Source organism: Poecilia reticulata, chromosome 4 (genome assembly GCF_904066995.2).
Source record: "Poecilia reticulata chromosome 4, P_reticulata-male-v2, whole genome shotgun sequence".
Classification (NCBI taxonomy): domain Eukaryota; kingdom Metazoa; phylum Chordata; class Actinopteri; order Cyprinodontiformes; family Poeciliidae; genus Poecilia; species Poecilia reticulata.
In genome coordinates, this window is record NC_088833.1 from 8,033,475 (window position 1) to 8,048,581 (window position 15,107).

General features: G+C 39.2%; 1 protein-coding gene and 1 long non-coding RNA gene across 3 annotated transcripts; one reads left to right on the forward strand and one right to left on the reverse strand.

Moving 5' to 3' along the window:
- Positions 1–5,875: 5,875 nt before the first annotated feature.
- Positions 5,876–14,644, reverse strand: ifi44g (interferon induced protein 44g). Of its 2 annotated transcripts, none has more exons than XM_008406632.3 (8): positions 14,355–14,644; positions 12,614–12,780; positions 12,196–12,256; positions 11,918–12,116; positions 9,612–9,758; positions 9,321–9,492; positions 8,522–8,622; positions 5,876–6,368 (listed from the first exon to the last, which is right to left on the reverse strand). In XM_008406632.3, exons 1-8 carry the CDS (start codon positions 14,381–14,383, stop codon positions 6,177–6,179), a joined length of 1,068 nt encoding a protein of 355 aa, XP_008404854.1. In that variant the 5' UTR covers positions 14,384–14,644; the 3' UTR covers positions 5,876–6,176. The 2 variants fall into 2 exon arrangements, with proteins under 2 accessions (XP_008404854.1, XP_008404853.1); XM_008406631.3 differs by having other exon boundaries at positions 9,612–9,764; positions 14,355–14,641.
- On the forward strand, positions 9,404–9,909 carry LOC145551414 (uncharacterized). The gene is made up of 2 exons (XR_014087237.1): positions 9,404–9,540; positions 9,626–9,909. It is a non-coding gene; the product is annotated as an uncharacterized LOC145551414 (long non-coding RNA).
- Positions 14,645–15,107: the final 463 nt, after the last annotated feature.

Sequence of the window (15,107 nt, forward strand, 5' to 3'; positions counted from 1 at the left end):
AAGGATGGACAGCTGAAGGATGGACAGCTGAAAGCTCGACAACTTAAGGTTCGACATCTGAAGGCTCGACAACTGAAGGCTCGACAACTGAAGGATGGACATCTGAAGGCTCGACAACTGAAGGCTCGACATCTGAAGGATCTTCAACTGATGGCTTGACAACTGAAACCTCGACAACTGAAGGCTCGACATCTGAAGGCTCGACATCTGAAGGCTCGACAGCTGAAGGCTCGACAGCTGGAGACTCTGGCTCACTGGAACGGCACAAGCTGGAAGCCCTGGGACAAGCGGAGGGCTAAGAGATCCTTGTCGCTGGAATCGGATGTGGCATGGGGAGGCTTCTTGGGTCCGGAATCAACATAAGCACAGAAAAGCATCATCGGTCCATTTTTGACGGAGGCACAGAGAGACAAGACACTATTGGCCCTAACTGAGAGAAATGGCATCTCACGGCATTAACAGCACCAGAAAAAAACCTTGAAACAAAGCTGGCTCTCTTTTTCTGGTGCTTTTTTAGGTGACTTTCTAGACACCACACGATCGCATCGTCGACCTCCTCTTTCTTTATGAAGGACAGCACCCATCCAGCAGACCCGCAGCGTTTAGTGATATCCCTAAAAACCTTTTTACTTAGGGCAGGAATCCATTTCTGCTGGATTTTGTATTGCCGTCCCTCAAATTCAGCCCAGATTTGGTCGACAATGCGATCATGTGTCTCTCTCAGGTAGCTAAGACTCCAACGTTTCTTTGACTTCTTGATTCCTTGAGATATCAACAACTGTACAAAAAGGTGTACCGCGTCTTTTCGCTCTTCCTCGAGTGATTTCCTCATTGCTCTCAGTTCCTGGACGAACCAGATGACAGGATTCACCAGAGATCTAAATTCTAACCCCACCTTGAGCCACTCGTTGGGGTCCTGGTCATCTGAGGGAGATGTCACCATCGATATGATATGCTTTATAAAAAGCATGTTTAATACCTCTGTACACTCATCTTTTATATTCTTCTCAATACCCATGGCCTGGGCGAAGGCCTGAGAAACAATATTATCAAATGTGGCTTTCAAGTCCTGATATGTAAATCCCTGGTTCTCAACCAGGTCTAAAACCACATCTGAAAAGACATCTGTCAGATAATTCAAAAGATGTTCGGTGTTCTCTCTGATGTCCTCATATTCCAAAGTCAAATCGTCCCAATCTTCCTCTGGGATTTGTTGGTAATATTCCTCAATCGCGGGAATTGCAAGGTCATCCACTAAGACATGGAGATCTGCTCTTATTGAATTCATCAGCGCCATTTTCCTAGATTAAACGAGATCCTCTTCTCCTCGAACTGACTTGTAATGAGGTAGAATTTTACCAACAGGAGTTATATATGTGTTACATAACAAAGCGCTTGTGACATCACAAACTATGACGCATCAGCACAGAAATACATGCAGAGCAATGACGTAATCGGCATGCAAGTGTTCTGACGATCTGTGCTACCTCGTCACTTTGTCTTATCTGACCACTTCTTTTTCAGTAATGAGTAATCTACGGCGTTACTATTCCAAATCCAGCAATCAGATAAAAGTTACTTATCCAAATCATGCGCGTTACTATTTTCTTTAGTAATGTCATTATATTTTCTCTGCGCGTCTTGGGGAGCGACCGCCGTTTCTACGCTACATTTATCAGCTGATCAGTTGATGAGAAACATGAACAATGGAGGGAGGAGGGAGATGCGCATTTTGTTGCTGGAAAATCAAGAACTATTTTGAGTTTCTGTCAAGTCCGATTATTATAAGTTATTATAAGTTACTTTGGGCTTGTTTTTTTTAACGTCGCTAGCAAACGTAATGAGTCGCGGGTTGCGGTTTTTTGGGCTCGTTCTTGAACATGAAGTTCCTCATTTGGGCTTGGAAACAGTGGCGGAGCTAGACTTTTAAAGTTGGGGGGGCCAAGGGGAGGCCAGGACTACCTCTGGGGGGGGGCAAAATTTATAATGTGTGCGCGCACATCTATCTAGTCGATATATATATATATATATATATATATATATATGATTTTTTTTCTTTGACGGACAACAAAAAAACTGTAGCGCAACCTCTGCTCCAAACTACGAATATTGTCGGCCCGTCTTCGGTTTTTCCTTTTTTTTTTTTTTTCAGAGGACCAGTAAATACTGTAACTTATTGGTGTTTTACCATCACCACCAGGTATGAAGTGCTTTAGCCTTTGAGTTGCCCCACAGCCCAGCACAACTGAAACAACCGGTGTGAAGTAGCGAAGTACTTGTACTTCGTTACTTCACACCACTGCCTACCAGATTGTCAACAGGAATGGCATCCCGGACGGACAGATTGTGGTCTTGATGTACGATGACTTGACACAAAACGAGGCATGAGTTTGCTTTTCTTACTGTTTCTGTACTTCTCCTTTCTTCTAAAGAGTTCAGAAACTGTATGCCTATTATTCATTTCTTAATAAGTTATAAGACTACAAATGAACTTACACTAGGGATTGCTAACTGTTTACATTCGTGGTTCTCAAGCTGTGGTGCATGTACCACTGGTGGTACTTGGGATGGCTGTAGTTGCACTCAGGAGAAATATTATGTGCAATGCAAGAAATTAGCAGTACTGCAGTGAAAGAACAGATTCCAGCAGCTATTTATGTCATGTTCAGATTAATTTTGAAGTTGCAATGTGAATACGATTTCACCATGTTCCAGTTCCATGTCTGCAAAGAGGTGGGACTTACTGCTTGACGTGCTCAGTTATTAACGATATGTGCCAATTACAATGCATTTTTCCACATTTTTGCATAGAGCCGTGTGCGTGAAGCATTTAAAGAAATGCAAACGATCACAAGTGCAAATAAAAAGTTGTATTTTTATGACATGTAAGGATTTTATGCATGTCACAATTTTTCCCAGTCAAAATCCCAACTTCGATGGACTTTTTAGTAAATATTTTGAACTTCAAACTCCCAACTACAGTCATATATTTGATGAATTAATATTTAATTTCAAGGCAATAAGAAGCTTCTGATCAAACAAGCAATTCATTTTTCTAAGTATAATTTCAAGAACATAAAATCTGAGGGCGGCGGATGTAGATCCACCTCTGCATAGCAAAAACCACCAACACTTCTCTACCTACTGAGCCTAAAGGTTTAGCTCTGAAAAAGTTATGTGTAACCTTGGAAAATAATCCAGCAGGTAAACATAAATAATGTAGTTGGTGAAATCACTGGGAATCTGAGGTGTGAAAGACCTTGAAGCGGGCTGAGAACACTTTCTGCTTCTACTGCTGGGTTTCCTCAGGCCTGGCGCCCAGGATGAGACGAAACTCCATCTTAACTGTTTAATATTATGATAAATGGAGAGAAAATGTGAAATCAGTGTGACTGGAGCAGGGAGTGAGGAAGTGGGATGTGAAATTAGATGGTGAATGTGTCGCCGGTGACAAACCCAAAGTGAGATGGAGAAAGCTTAATGGGAAGAGTGATATTCCTCCTGGGGGAGTTTTGCTGATGGCAGTGGCGCAACTACACATTATTCAGGTGGATGCGAAAACATAGATCGGCGCCCCCCACCACCCAACCTCCCGAGGGAAGGATCGTCAGGGTGAAGGAGCGACGCTCTCCCCCTATAGCGTAAAATACTTTACGCTATAGGTAAATATTATTTAGTTTGGTTAAGAATAATTATTGCACTGTCAATAAATGACATCTAATAGATGTTTTTAGCTGCCAGAGGAACACAGTAACACCTTCATGAGCTCAGAGGTTCAAATTGATGAAAAATTAGGATGGATGCCCCCTGCTAAAACATTCCTGCCATCTTCCATGTTCTTTAACAAACAGTTGAGACAGAGTCATTTTTGGTTTTACCACTATTTACCTGTGGTTATACCTGCCATTCAAAGTATTCTTAAAAGATTCTGTTAGTCTGCAGCTCGTGTGACCAAACCAACTGAGCAGGTGAAAAGTTAAAACTTGGTTAAAATGTTGCTTTAACTTGAGATGAGTTAAAAATCAAGTTAAAATGTTAAGTTTTAACATTTTAACTCAACAACCTCTACCTAACTAGAGATTGTACATAACCTCAAGTTGGGTAACCCCAAGCTTCTTAAAAGGAAGAGTCTCTGAGAACAGTTCTTAAAGATAGAGTCAGTGTTTTCAGCAAAGTTGAGCTGACTGTCCAAGAATGACTCAAGGTATTTAAAATTTGCCACAGTTTCAACAGGTTGGCCATCAAGTGAAACTGTAATCACTTTCAGTTCTTGTTTATCTCATTTAATTAGCGCTACTTCCTTAAGAAAATGAAAAGGCATGTTCTTTTGTGAGTCAATTTATCTTTTACGGTGCTGCACAGTGGCGCAGTTGGTAGAGCTGTTGCCTTGCAGCAAGAAGGTTCTGGGTTTGATTCCCGGCTCCGGTCTTTCTGCATAGAGTTTGCATGTTCTCCCTGTGCATGCGTGGGTTTTCTCCGGGTACTCCGGTTTCCTCCCACAGTCCAAAAACATGACTGTCAGGTTAATTGGTCTGTCTAAATTGCCCCTAGGTGTGAGTGTGTGTGTGCATGGTTGTTTGTCTCTGTGTTGCCCTGTGACAGACTGGCGACCTGTCCAGAGTGTACCCCGCCTCTCGCCCGGAACGTTAGCTGGAGATAGGCACCAGCAGCCCTCTCGATCCCACTGAGGGTCAAGGGTGTCAAGAAAATGGATGGATGGAATTATCTTTTACGGTGCCGAAATTAATACTAAATAATAAATTAATACTAAATAATAAATACTTTGTGGTATTCTGATTTAGTAATGTAATTATATTGGTTGTGCTACCACCCCCACGCCACTAGAGGCAGTAGCAAGCCCGAAAAGATGCGACTAAGGAGCAGATTTAGAAGTACACCGAAAGCTACAGAATTTGCTAAAACTGTGAGCTGCCATGAAGTAAATAAAAGAAATAAGTTCAAATACATTCTGAGAATGAAACTCCTTCCTAAAGGTGAAAATATATCAGATTTCAAAAGAAAATAAAAACGGAAGTATAGGAAATAGCGCCCCCTTCACTTCCGGATTGCAATGGTCCCATTTCCAAATAAGGTATGAGACTGACAGTGGTCCGTCCCGCCCCTTTCTGTTTGCTGCAGCGAGGTCCTTCTCGTGTGTTAAGGCGCCAGACTAGTAGGCCCAATCAACACGGAGACGATTTCAGGTGAATCCGCTAAAGTTTTCAGTTTTTAGGCTGGGCGTCCATGCGGTTTCGGCGTCTTGGGAGATTAGAAAAAGCCATTTTTAAATCCGGGTTCCAGAGTGGATGAATGTCAGAACGCTGGTTTGGTGTCTCCGTACGGACCGAGTCTTTTCAAACGCTCACGTCGAAACTGCGTCATATGTCTATCCAGCATGGCGCTTGCGCCTCATGCTCATAACATAAAAAACAAACATGGCGCCGTTCGGCGAAGTTACCAGATTTGACAGCTTTCAGCCCAAATCTGAGCCTTTAATAAAACCCATTTTAACTGCACTATATATTTTATCCATGTCTATTCCTAATATAGTTTTAGAATAATTTCGAGAAACAGTTTTAAAAAAAAGCTTATTATTGTTTTTATATAATTTTTGTGTTTTATGTCTAAAACTGTTAGGGGTATACTGGACTGTTCTTAGAAAAATGCACATTTTCAAAACTTAATTCTAATCTACTGCTCCAAATCTCCTGCCTCTTAAGGAGACGGAAGAGTGCCATTAAATAACAATAAATAGCTTATAAAATAATTATTTAAATGTGTCCATTTAAAACTCTTCACTCTCCATAGATTCTGTCTTTTGATCCATATTTTAATTTCAGGAAGAAAAAAAAAATTAAACATAGGAGCAAACTCATTGAAACTGTAATCAATACTCTTTATTTCCTTTTTCTTCAGTTAAAAGCTGAAATTTAGACCACAACTGGGTTAGGCATATGCCACACATCATCATTAACAAAACTTATTCAAACAGTTGTGCAATTTCAAAAGTTGCGTAACGGACAACACAAAACAATAAGTTCACTCAGTTAGCTGTTAAAGCTTGGAGAAAAAAAAGATAATTTGCTTGAAAGTTTGTTACAGAGTTTGTTCCCCTTAAGTGCTCATCATATCAGACTTGCTTTAAATGAAAATGTAATGTTTGAAGAGCACAAGCATCACATTATCTTTGACCCCATGTGCCGAGGTGCGTAGTCCTGGAAAAACATGTCGACGTACTGCAGGATGTGGTCAGCGGCGCTGAGCAGAAGCACGTCGGTGTTCAGATCCAGGTCCAGTTCTGACGCATAGTTCTTCACTGGAACGATGTAGGAGGTGGACATGCCCAGAAGAGCTCCGGCTTTATTCATCTGCAAACACACAACTCTTACATTTCAGTCCAAACTAAAGCAAACACAAAAGTTGTCTGAAATTAAACTTAATAAACTTAGCGCAACTTCTGTTATTTATTAGATAAAAAGTAAATAAAACAGAAAAATGTGGGCCCCTGGAGCCACTTTTGGTGCCCTAACTTTGAACGAAAAATTATTTTACTAATGCAAACTGCAATCCAAAGTCCTGTACATCAGCAGGAATGAACTGATCCATTGTAAGTTTAATACATCCCAATAACTCCAAAGAAATTTACTATAACTTTACAATATTTTAATATTCTTTATTGTTTACTTATACTATAAGTTTGAAAAAATCACAATACAAGCATTTCATATCAGTCGATAATTATCAATTAGTTTTGTTTCAAATATATGAGATAAGTCTTACTAGGCAATAAAAAATCTGGCAATGCAGATGTAACCCACGTTAAAATCTGACATAAATAGTTGATTAAAAGTCTGGACAGAAAATAACGTTGCTGCTCCTTTAAGGAACCGGCGTCACTGACGCGACGCCTGGGTGACGTTGCAGAGCAAAAACCTGAGGGAGAGAGCAGTGATTAATTAACGGAAAAAGTTATTATAGTTGAGAAAATATAAATTACCTGGTCGGAAACTGACGGGGATTTTATGAGAACTAACTTACTTTGGTTTTGGTGAGTTTTGTGTTTATTTTCTTACATTTTCACTGTGTTGTACTTTTCCTTTTGGCGGAGAGCTAACGCTAAAAACGTAGCTGTTGCAAAGAAATGCTCTGTCATAAACTGTTATCCGGTTAATATATTGGGTTTATGAAGAATTTATTTGTATAATTTGAGGATTTAAAAAGAGTTTTGTCGTGTTTGTGGCCTGTTACACAAGTCAGGTTTTTTCGTTCGGTTGGAAGCTCGGTCGGAGCGAGGATTGGTCTTCCATGTGCGACGTGGACATTCACAGACGGGATTCAAGATGGCGAGCCAGACCTAGACCTTCAATTCATCTTCTCCACCGTATCAAGGAGGGACTCTCCTGCGTGTGGTAATTCGCTGCCGGAGCGGTAGGAATATCAGGAACTAGTTGAAACCGAACTGAACAGGATTAAGAACTGATTGAATTATTATTTTTTTTCCTCTGGACTGAATCAAACTGAAGCTTTTCGCTGAACTGAGTACCTGAACTTGCATTTGGATTTGAACCTGAATTTAAAGTGCCATACTTTGATTTTCATATGTTATGTTTCTGAATGTGATTTGAATATTTGTGGTCCACTTTGATTTAATTGTGTTTGAAGGTATTTCCTTACCTGTAAAAGACAAGAAAACGAGTTAACTCAGGAAGAAAAATAGGAATCCTAAAATAGGTGTAACCTAGGAAAAGAGACTGGTCTAACTAACTTAAATTAGTCTGGCTAAAATAACCTAGGAGAATAGAGACTGGTCTAACTAAACTAGATTAGTTTTATTAAAATAGACTAGGAGAACTAAAAAAGTAAAAAGAAGGAGTGATATACTTTTTGTTTTTTGGGGGGTGGGGGGGGATTTCATGTATTGTATTTTATGTGTGTGTTTTGCATTCAGTAAATATCCGGTTTTTTCCATTTGAAGCAGCGGTCTCTGGTGGTGTTATTCTTGCTTTCCCACTCCTTAGAGCCTAGAACTGGTCCAGTGGCGCGACTAGCGGTGTGATACCGGTGCTACACAACCTTTCCTGTTTTATCCACAGTTTTCACTCAAAGCCATTGTTAATTATTTTTAAACAGTTATGAGGCACAGTGGCAAAACCTTAAACTGCTGCTGCGCCAGTTACTCAACAGCTCGTTGCTAAGTAACCACAAGTTACTCAACAAGTTGTTGCTAGGTAACCAAAGAGTGAGTTATTTGATGCCAATAATTTTGCTTAGCTGACCTTGACAGTTTGAGCAGCTAATCTTTCCTGCTTTTGTCTAAGTCTCCCAGAACGCTGTGCAGTTCTGGATCAGAGTTCAATGAAAGTATTAATTTATATTGATCCAAATTTATCATGACATATGTTGCTGTGGATTTCTTGTCCAGCCCTATTGTTTATACTCATAAAAATAAAAAAATGTGGGCCTCATTTGGGCCAATGAGTAAAGTATAAAACCTGACTTTAGGTTACACATTACCACCCACCGTCTCTCGAACGCTCAGGCTCTTGTAAACTTTGCTCACATCTTTGGCCGTTTCTGGACAAATTTGGTCAACATGGGTCAGCAGAGCCACCTGGTGAACCCCTAAAACAAAACAAAAAAAAAATTAAATAACCCTGAAGGTCATTTGAAATCCTAACTTTGGGGGAACTGGTAAAATTATGCAGTTGTCTTTTTCCGGATTGTAACGGTCAACAGAACAGGAAGTCCTTAAATGTGTCAATCTTTTAAAAGTACCTTTAAAGACCAGTATATTTACACTGCTACAATGTTTCCTAAAATAAATAGACATCATCCACATCTTTTTCATTACAGTAGAGGAAAAAAACACTTCAGTCGGGAGGAACCTCTGCAGAAAATGTAATTATGACATTTTGTAGTAGTGCCATCTGGTGGACAAAAAAAACATGCTCAACAGAAATGAATGTATAAGTTTGTTTTAAGTGAACAAGCTAGCCAGTGTGAGTTAGTTTAGGATTATTTGAAGAACTGAGATGGGGGGAAAAAATGTAATTTGAGTTATATTTCCTCAACACAGCCAAAATGCTTAAAAAGCATAAAATGCTCTAAAGATATGCTAGTAATGATTATATTCTTAGTCTTAGTCTCCAACACTTCGATTAGAAATACTTTGACTTTCTATTAAATATATTTCTTGTGCTTTGATTCAACTTGCAGAAAATGAGACTTGAAAAGCATTTACCTGTTAAAGCTACATGCAAAACGGTGATTAATTTACATTGTTTGTGTGTGTGTATGTGTGTGTGTCTGCGTTGGCTCACCCAGCTCGCTGATGTACTCTCGCAGCTGTTTGAAGGTGGAGCCGAAGCCTTTGTGGTAGGATGAGATCTTCGAGGCGTCCACCATGAAGGCCACACAGTGGATTCTGTCCCTGAGGCTGGGCGTCTTCACGTACCCCGCCGTTTCTGTGCCAACTGGTTGATCTGGACTGAACTGAGGCAGACAAGCTCAAAGATCAAGCTTTGAACAATTAACCGAAGAGTGAGTTTTTCCACATAACTGTGAGGAATATGCGTTCAGAAGATTTAAATAATCAGATATAACCGTCCTACCTTGTGCCCTTCAGGAACATGGCCTTTAATCACGGACAGGATGTCGTGTAGCGTCAACCCGGTCGTCTCTCCGTCGCCGAGGCCCATGATGTCACACAGCACCAGCCCAGTGTTGTCCTCCCCCTTCTGATCACGGATGTTGAAGGACTGTAGCTGACAAAATCGGTCAAAGTTAATGATGTAAAGCTCATGAGCAAAACTCGTCAGCAAGAGAGACGAGGGACAAATACAAAAATTTTTTAAATCTGTATTTCTACTGTTTATTAAAGGAGGTGAGAAATAAAAGGTAGGCCTTCAATCTGCAGAGTGGAGTGTTGAACAGCAGGGCGTGGTGGACTGGAGAAAGAAAACCGGTTGCTTTGTTAAAAGTAACCACATTATGCTTCCTTGAACAAGTTAGGACAGCTATGCAAAACATGTTTATCACTTTTAACCATTCTTAGATAATGATATTTTAGTTCTGTCTATTTGAGCTCTTTCAGAATGAGCTCTTACAGCTCCTCCTGTCACTTTAAATCCAAACAAGCTGCTGCTGGCCACCCCCCCCCCAACTCACTGTTGAAATGGCTGCAACCTGAGGTAAAATGAAGTTAAGGGCTAGGCCGATATTTTACAGCTTTTAAACTAATGTTTTGATTTACAGCTCTGTTTAGCTTTAGACCTTTAAAAAAAGAATAGTTCAGATTATTTTAAGAACATTTCTCCTGGGTACAAAATGTTCAAACAGAGCTTCCTGTGCTAGCGGAGGGAAGCTGCATCGTCAGAGCGGAGCTCAAAGCGGAGTCGTTGCTTCTACGTATCAAAAGGAGTCGGTTCAGGTGGGAAAATTGGGATCCCCCAAAATGAGCTGGAGAGTGTAACTGGGTCAAAGCTTCCTTCTCACATCCTAGTCATGGATAAGTGAGAATGGATGGGATGGATGAGAAGTGAGTGAATGCTGCAGCAGTGCCTCTTTTCTGCTAGTACATTGACATTTGGCACAGCTGTGGTAAAAAAAATAAAGAGGATATATTTAAATGTTTTCTGCATTAACCTAAAACCCTTTTAAATACTGTTCATCTGTTTAGACACAAGAAATATAGTTGGTAAATTTTGCAAACGTAAAAGTCAGATGTTTACTTTGTGGCACTTTGCTACCGGAAAACGTGTTCATCTCTTAGCAACTGATTAACAACAAATATTGCTATTGTTCAAAAAACATAAGACTTCCTCTGCTCTTTTGAAGTGCTACTTACAATAGCAATGCATAGGAAGCAAGGCAGTGCATTAGCATTAACCTTAGAATTAGCCTTAGCTAAGTGCTAATTAGCAGCTGCTAATTAGTGCTATCATTAGCCTTAGCATTAGTCTTAGCATTAGCCTTAGCATTAGAAGTAGCCTTTTCCCTAAAATAAGCTTTTAGAAATGTTTCTTATTTATTAGATGTGTTTAGCACACTGAATGGAGGAAGTCAATGCAAGACAAGATGTTAGTGATACCTCACATGCCACTGTCTGATTAGTCATTATTAGTCATTTCCATTAAATCAGTGTCAAAAGGTCTTGAAACCATATTATCGTTTATCGCAATAATTCTTTTAGACAATCGTCCAGCAACATTTGTTATCGTGACAGGCCTATGCATAATTATACAACTGTACATCTTTAAAAAGCAGAAGTGGAGCCTTCCGCACAGCCAACAAGAATCCAGTAGGTGGTTTCTGGATGGTAAGTCAACAACAAAAACACTCGTCTTTTCCAGCAGCCATTGTACAGCCCATACAGCGGTAAAACTAGCTGGCCAAACATCCTGGAGCTCTGCTTGGGTTGCTAGGTAACGGGGCAGTGCCTGCTGATTTGTGACGTTACATTCAGAAGGTTTTTCAACCGGCTAATTTTCCAAACACCAAGAAAATATCAACTTATTCCCAAAAAGCAGTTGTATGTTTTTTTCAAAGAGCTTGGATTGTTTTTAGCAACAGTTGAGACCCAAATGGAAGTACAAAAATGAGCAAAATGTTAATTTAGCAGAATACCTCCCCTTTAAAAAAACCTTTCCAACATGAATGTGTCACTTTCTACAATGAGCCAGAACATTGGGAAGATGGAAGAGACTGATTAAGGCAGAAACTTTCAAATTTGGAGGTATAACATGTCATGGAACAACACAACTTAGCTGAAGTAGACAGAAAGATCCATGGTTTAAATTTTTAAAAAAGATTAATTTTCTATTTTATCAGGACTGTGCATATCAACCAAAGTTAACAAACCGTCCATCAGGCATGAAAACATCCTTTGAAGATGTGTCAGCTGCTGGTAAAGCGTTACCTTTTTAGTGAAGCTGGTGTTGAAGGAGGAGCCCACCATGGCACGGTTTGTCACTCTCCCATTAAACACAGACTGGACTGAACTGATGAAACTGGACTTTCCAGAACGAACCGGACCGAGGAGGAGAACCCGGGCCTGAGGCACGTCCTTACAGCTGGGTCTGTAGGAGCTAACAGCCTTCATCAGGCTTTTCTTCTGCCTGTAAGGTAAAGATTGAAGGATCAGACGAAGATGGAAACAACGTTCATCTGGTGGAAGGTGGAGGTTAATGTACTCACTCTTCGGTCCACTGAACATCTCTCCACTGAGATTCCAGTTTTGACTGAAATCCTGTAAAAACTTAAACAAATAAAGATTATTAACTACCAGCTCAATGATAGCTGCCCTAAAAAAATACCATGTCAAGATATGACAATGCTTCTTTAATTTATTTTAGATTTGTCAAACTTGAGAAATATCATGTTTTTTTTTAATCTTTACCGTTTTCTCAAACTTTGATTTGCAAAAGCTGCACATTTACTCAAAAGCTTTAGCAAATAACTTAGGTTTATTTCCAAAAAACATCTATTTGGTTTCTAGGAGTTATGTTTACTGTACATCCAAAGAAAGTAAAGCAATGACTGATTTTAACATAAATGTGCAAATTTTGTGTTAGAGATTATTTTTAAATTATTAATATGTCTGCTAGTAGCTTACCTGGGATTCCTAAAGGTTTTTCCTTCTTTTTCTCTTTTGTGCTGTCATTTTGTGACTGACTGGAAATAGTGAAGCTGGATGAGGTCAAAGTAAGAGCAGGAGGCGAAGGATTGCTTAGAGGAACAAAGGAGGAGGAGCTGATGGGACGTCCAAACGAGAAACCCACACTAATAAAAGAAAATATGTGTCAGACTATACATTGAAAAACAAAACAATTTTTTTTTCTTTTTCTAAAATCTAGACTTCTTGAGTAGTTCAACCCAAACTTTTGTCAAAAACAGTGTTCTTGAGAACAAATCTCATTTCCTCCACCTCTCCTTTAAGTAAATCGGAGTATGAAGTATGAATTGGAAGTACGATGATTTGCAAAGGTATTTAAAAAGGAGCTGCCATAAAGGTGTGGCTGTGGTTTATTGAAGCTGCAAGACAGAAAACATTACGCTAAACAATACCTTTCAAATTTCAGAGCAAAAGTAAGTCCTCTGAGCTCAACATTTTTGATATTTTATAAACAGAGACCAGAAAAAAACAACATGAAAAATGACTAGCTTTTCCTAACTGGTAAAAAACATGATGCTGTGCATTTGACAGCTTTATTCTTCTAGATTTTTGTAATTTTGGACATCTTGTAGCTCATGGAAAAACCTATAGCCATGCAGAAATTTGTATCCACGTGAACTTAGAAAAGTGTGACAATTGTCTGTTTTATAAATTATGGGAACAAAGTGACAGACAAAGTGACAAAGTGACTTTATTTGATATCTTCTTGTCTCCGTTTATAACTGTGTCTGATATCTGGTTTGTTTATGAAAGCTTTTCCTTTCACCTAACGAACACAGCTGTGTCACATTGCTAATTTACCCTCAATGTGTTTATTCCCAGGTTTCCCTTTGCAGAGCCTCTCCTCATCGTGCCGTTTTTCCTTCCCTCCAAAGTTTTGTATTCTTTATGTTTAAGAACTTCCTTGTAGTTACATATTTGCTTCTGTTTAGGTTAACTATTGCTACAATATTAGCTACTTTGATCTAAACAAAAGTGTATAAAATCTTGATTGGTGGAGCTGATATCTGCTGACAGATTAATTTCTACAATCAAGTTTGTATTTGTAATTTAGAAATATATTTAAATAAACTAGAATTAGTTATAATCACTTTAACACAATTTAAACTTACTCTATTCATTAAAAAGAGTGATGTACTTAAAATACATCACTTAAAATAGACTGCTTAGGAAAACTCAAAGCTCCACTTTTTCCTTTCTCTCAATTTTCCATCAGTGGATACAGAACTCTGTGAACAACCAGCTTCTTTAGCAACAGCGAGTCAAACTACTGCTGCTAAAGAGGAACTGTCAAGCCAACAGCCTTCCCAAGATTGTTTATGTCAATGGCAACATAATATCTCAATTAAAAATTGAGATATTATGTAAAACTACTGTTTTACATTGAACAGTTTGAGAAACTGGATTTTTTTGTTGTTGTTATAAGTTTCTGTAAGCCATAAACTCATAAGTCAACACATCTCAATTTCACTTTTTTAATCGAATCACGAAAATAAATTAACTTTTCGAATGTATTCTAGATCGTTCATAAGGATCTTTTCCGCTGTCATTTCCACACCCAGTTTTTACAGAAACCGATCAAGCCAAGTAGGTCGCAAAAGTGACCGCAGAAACCTGCAGAACTTTTAAAGCAAGTAAATCACATCGATCATTTACTTCTTGCAACAGAAACTGTGCATACCTGGGTTTGTCTTCACTTTTGTTCTCCATAGTGACCTCTGGGTGTAGACGTGACAGAGCGCAGCAGATGCGTGGACAGACGAAACTTTTAATTTCTCCACAGCGAAGTTTTACCAAGAAAAGAAAGTGAAACCGAGAACCCACACGGCGGAGTGGCGGAACAAACGATCCATTTACACAGACGGTAGTTCTTAAAGTGAAACTCAACCCCAAATCAACATTTTATATTTAAATTGCCCAAATAGGTTATTTGAGATTCTATTAGTGATGGGTCCGGCAACACCGACGCGTCGGCGCATGTGTCAAGCACATAGACCAAAACCCGTGTCGGTGCGCGTATTGGTTTCAGCGAGTCACGTGACCGATACAGGAACTGTTTCGAAATGACATTAAAGAGCCAAACTGTGTTTATAAGGAAGCAAATCTGTCAATCTGTCAAAAGCATTTGCCAAACGAATTCTTAATCTTTTACAGCGTCAACTAATGACGGACGATGCGAAAGTTGGAACGGGAGAAGATTTCTGTTTCAAATGTAAGTATATTAAACCAGTTGTTTTATTAGGATTTTGTCGTTTATTAAAACACATTTCTATATTATTTTTAAATGAGATCCTATGGTTGCGGTCACTTGGTTTTTCTCCTTCTGCCGCTTATGTACGGCTTATTTTTATATTTTATATTTGCGTGTTAAGCTCTTTCTCTTATTCTTTAGGAACCAAAGAGAAGATGGTTTCTTTTGGGAGAAAAATATCAC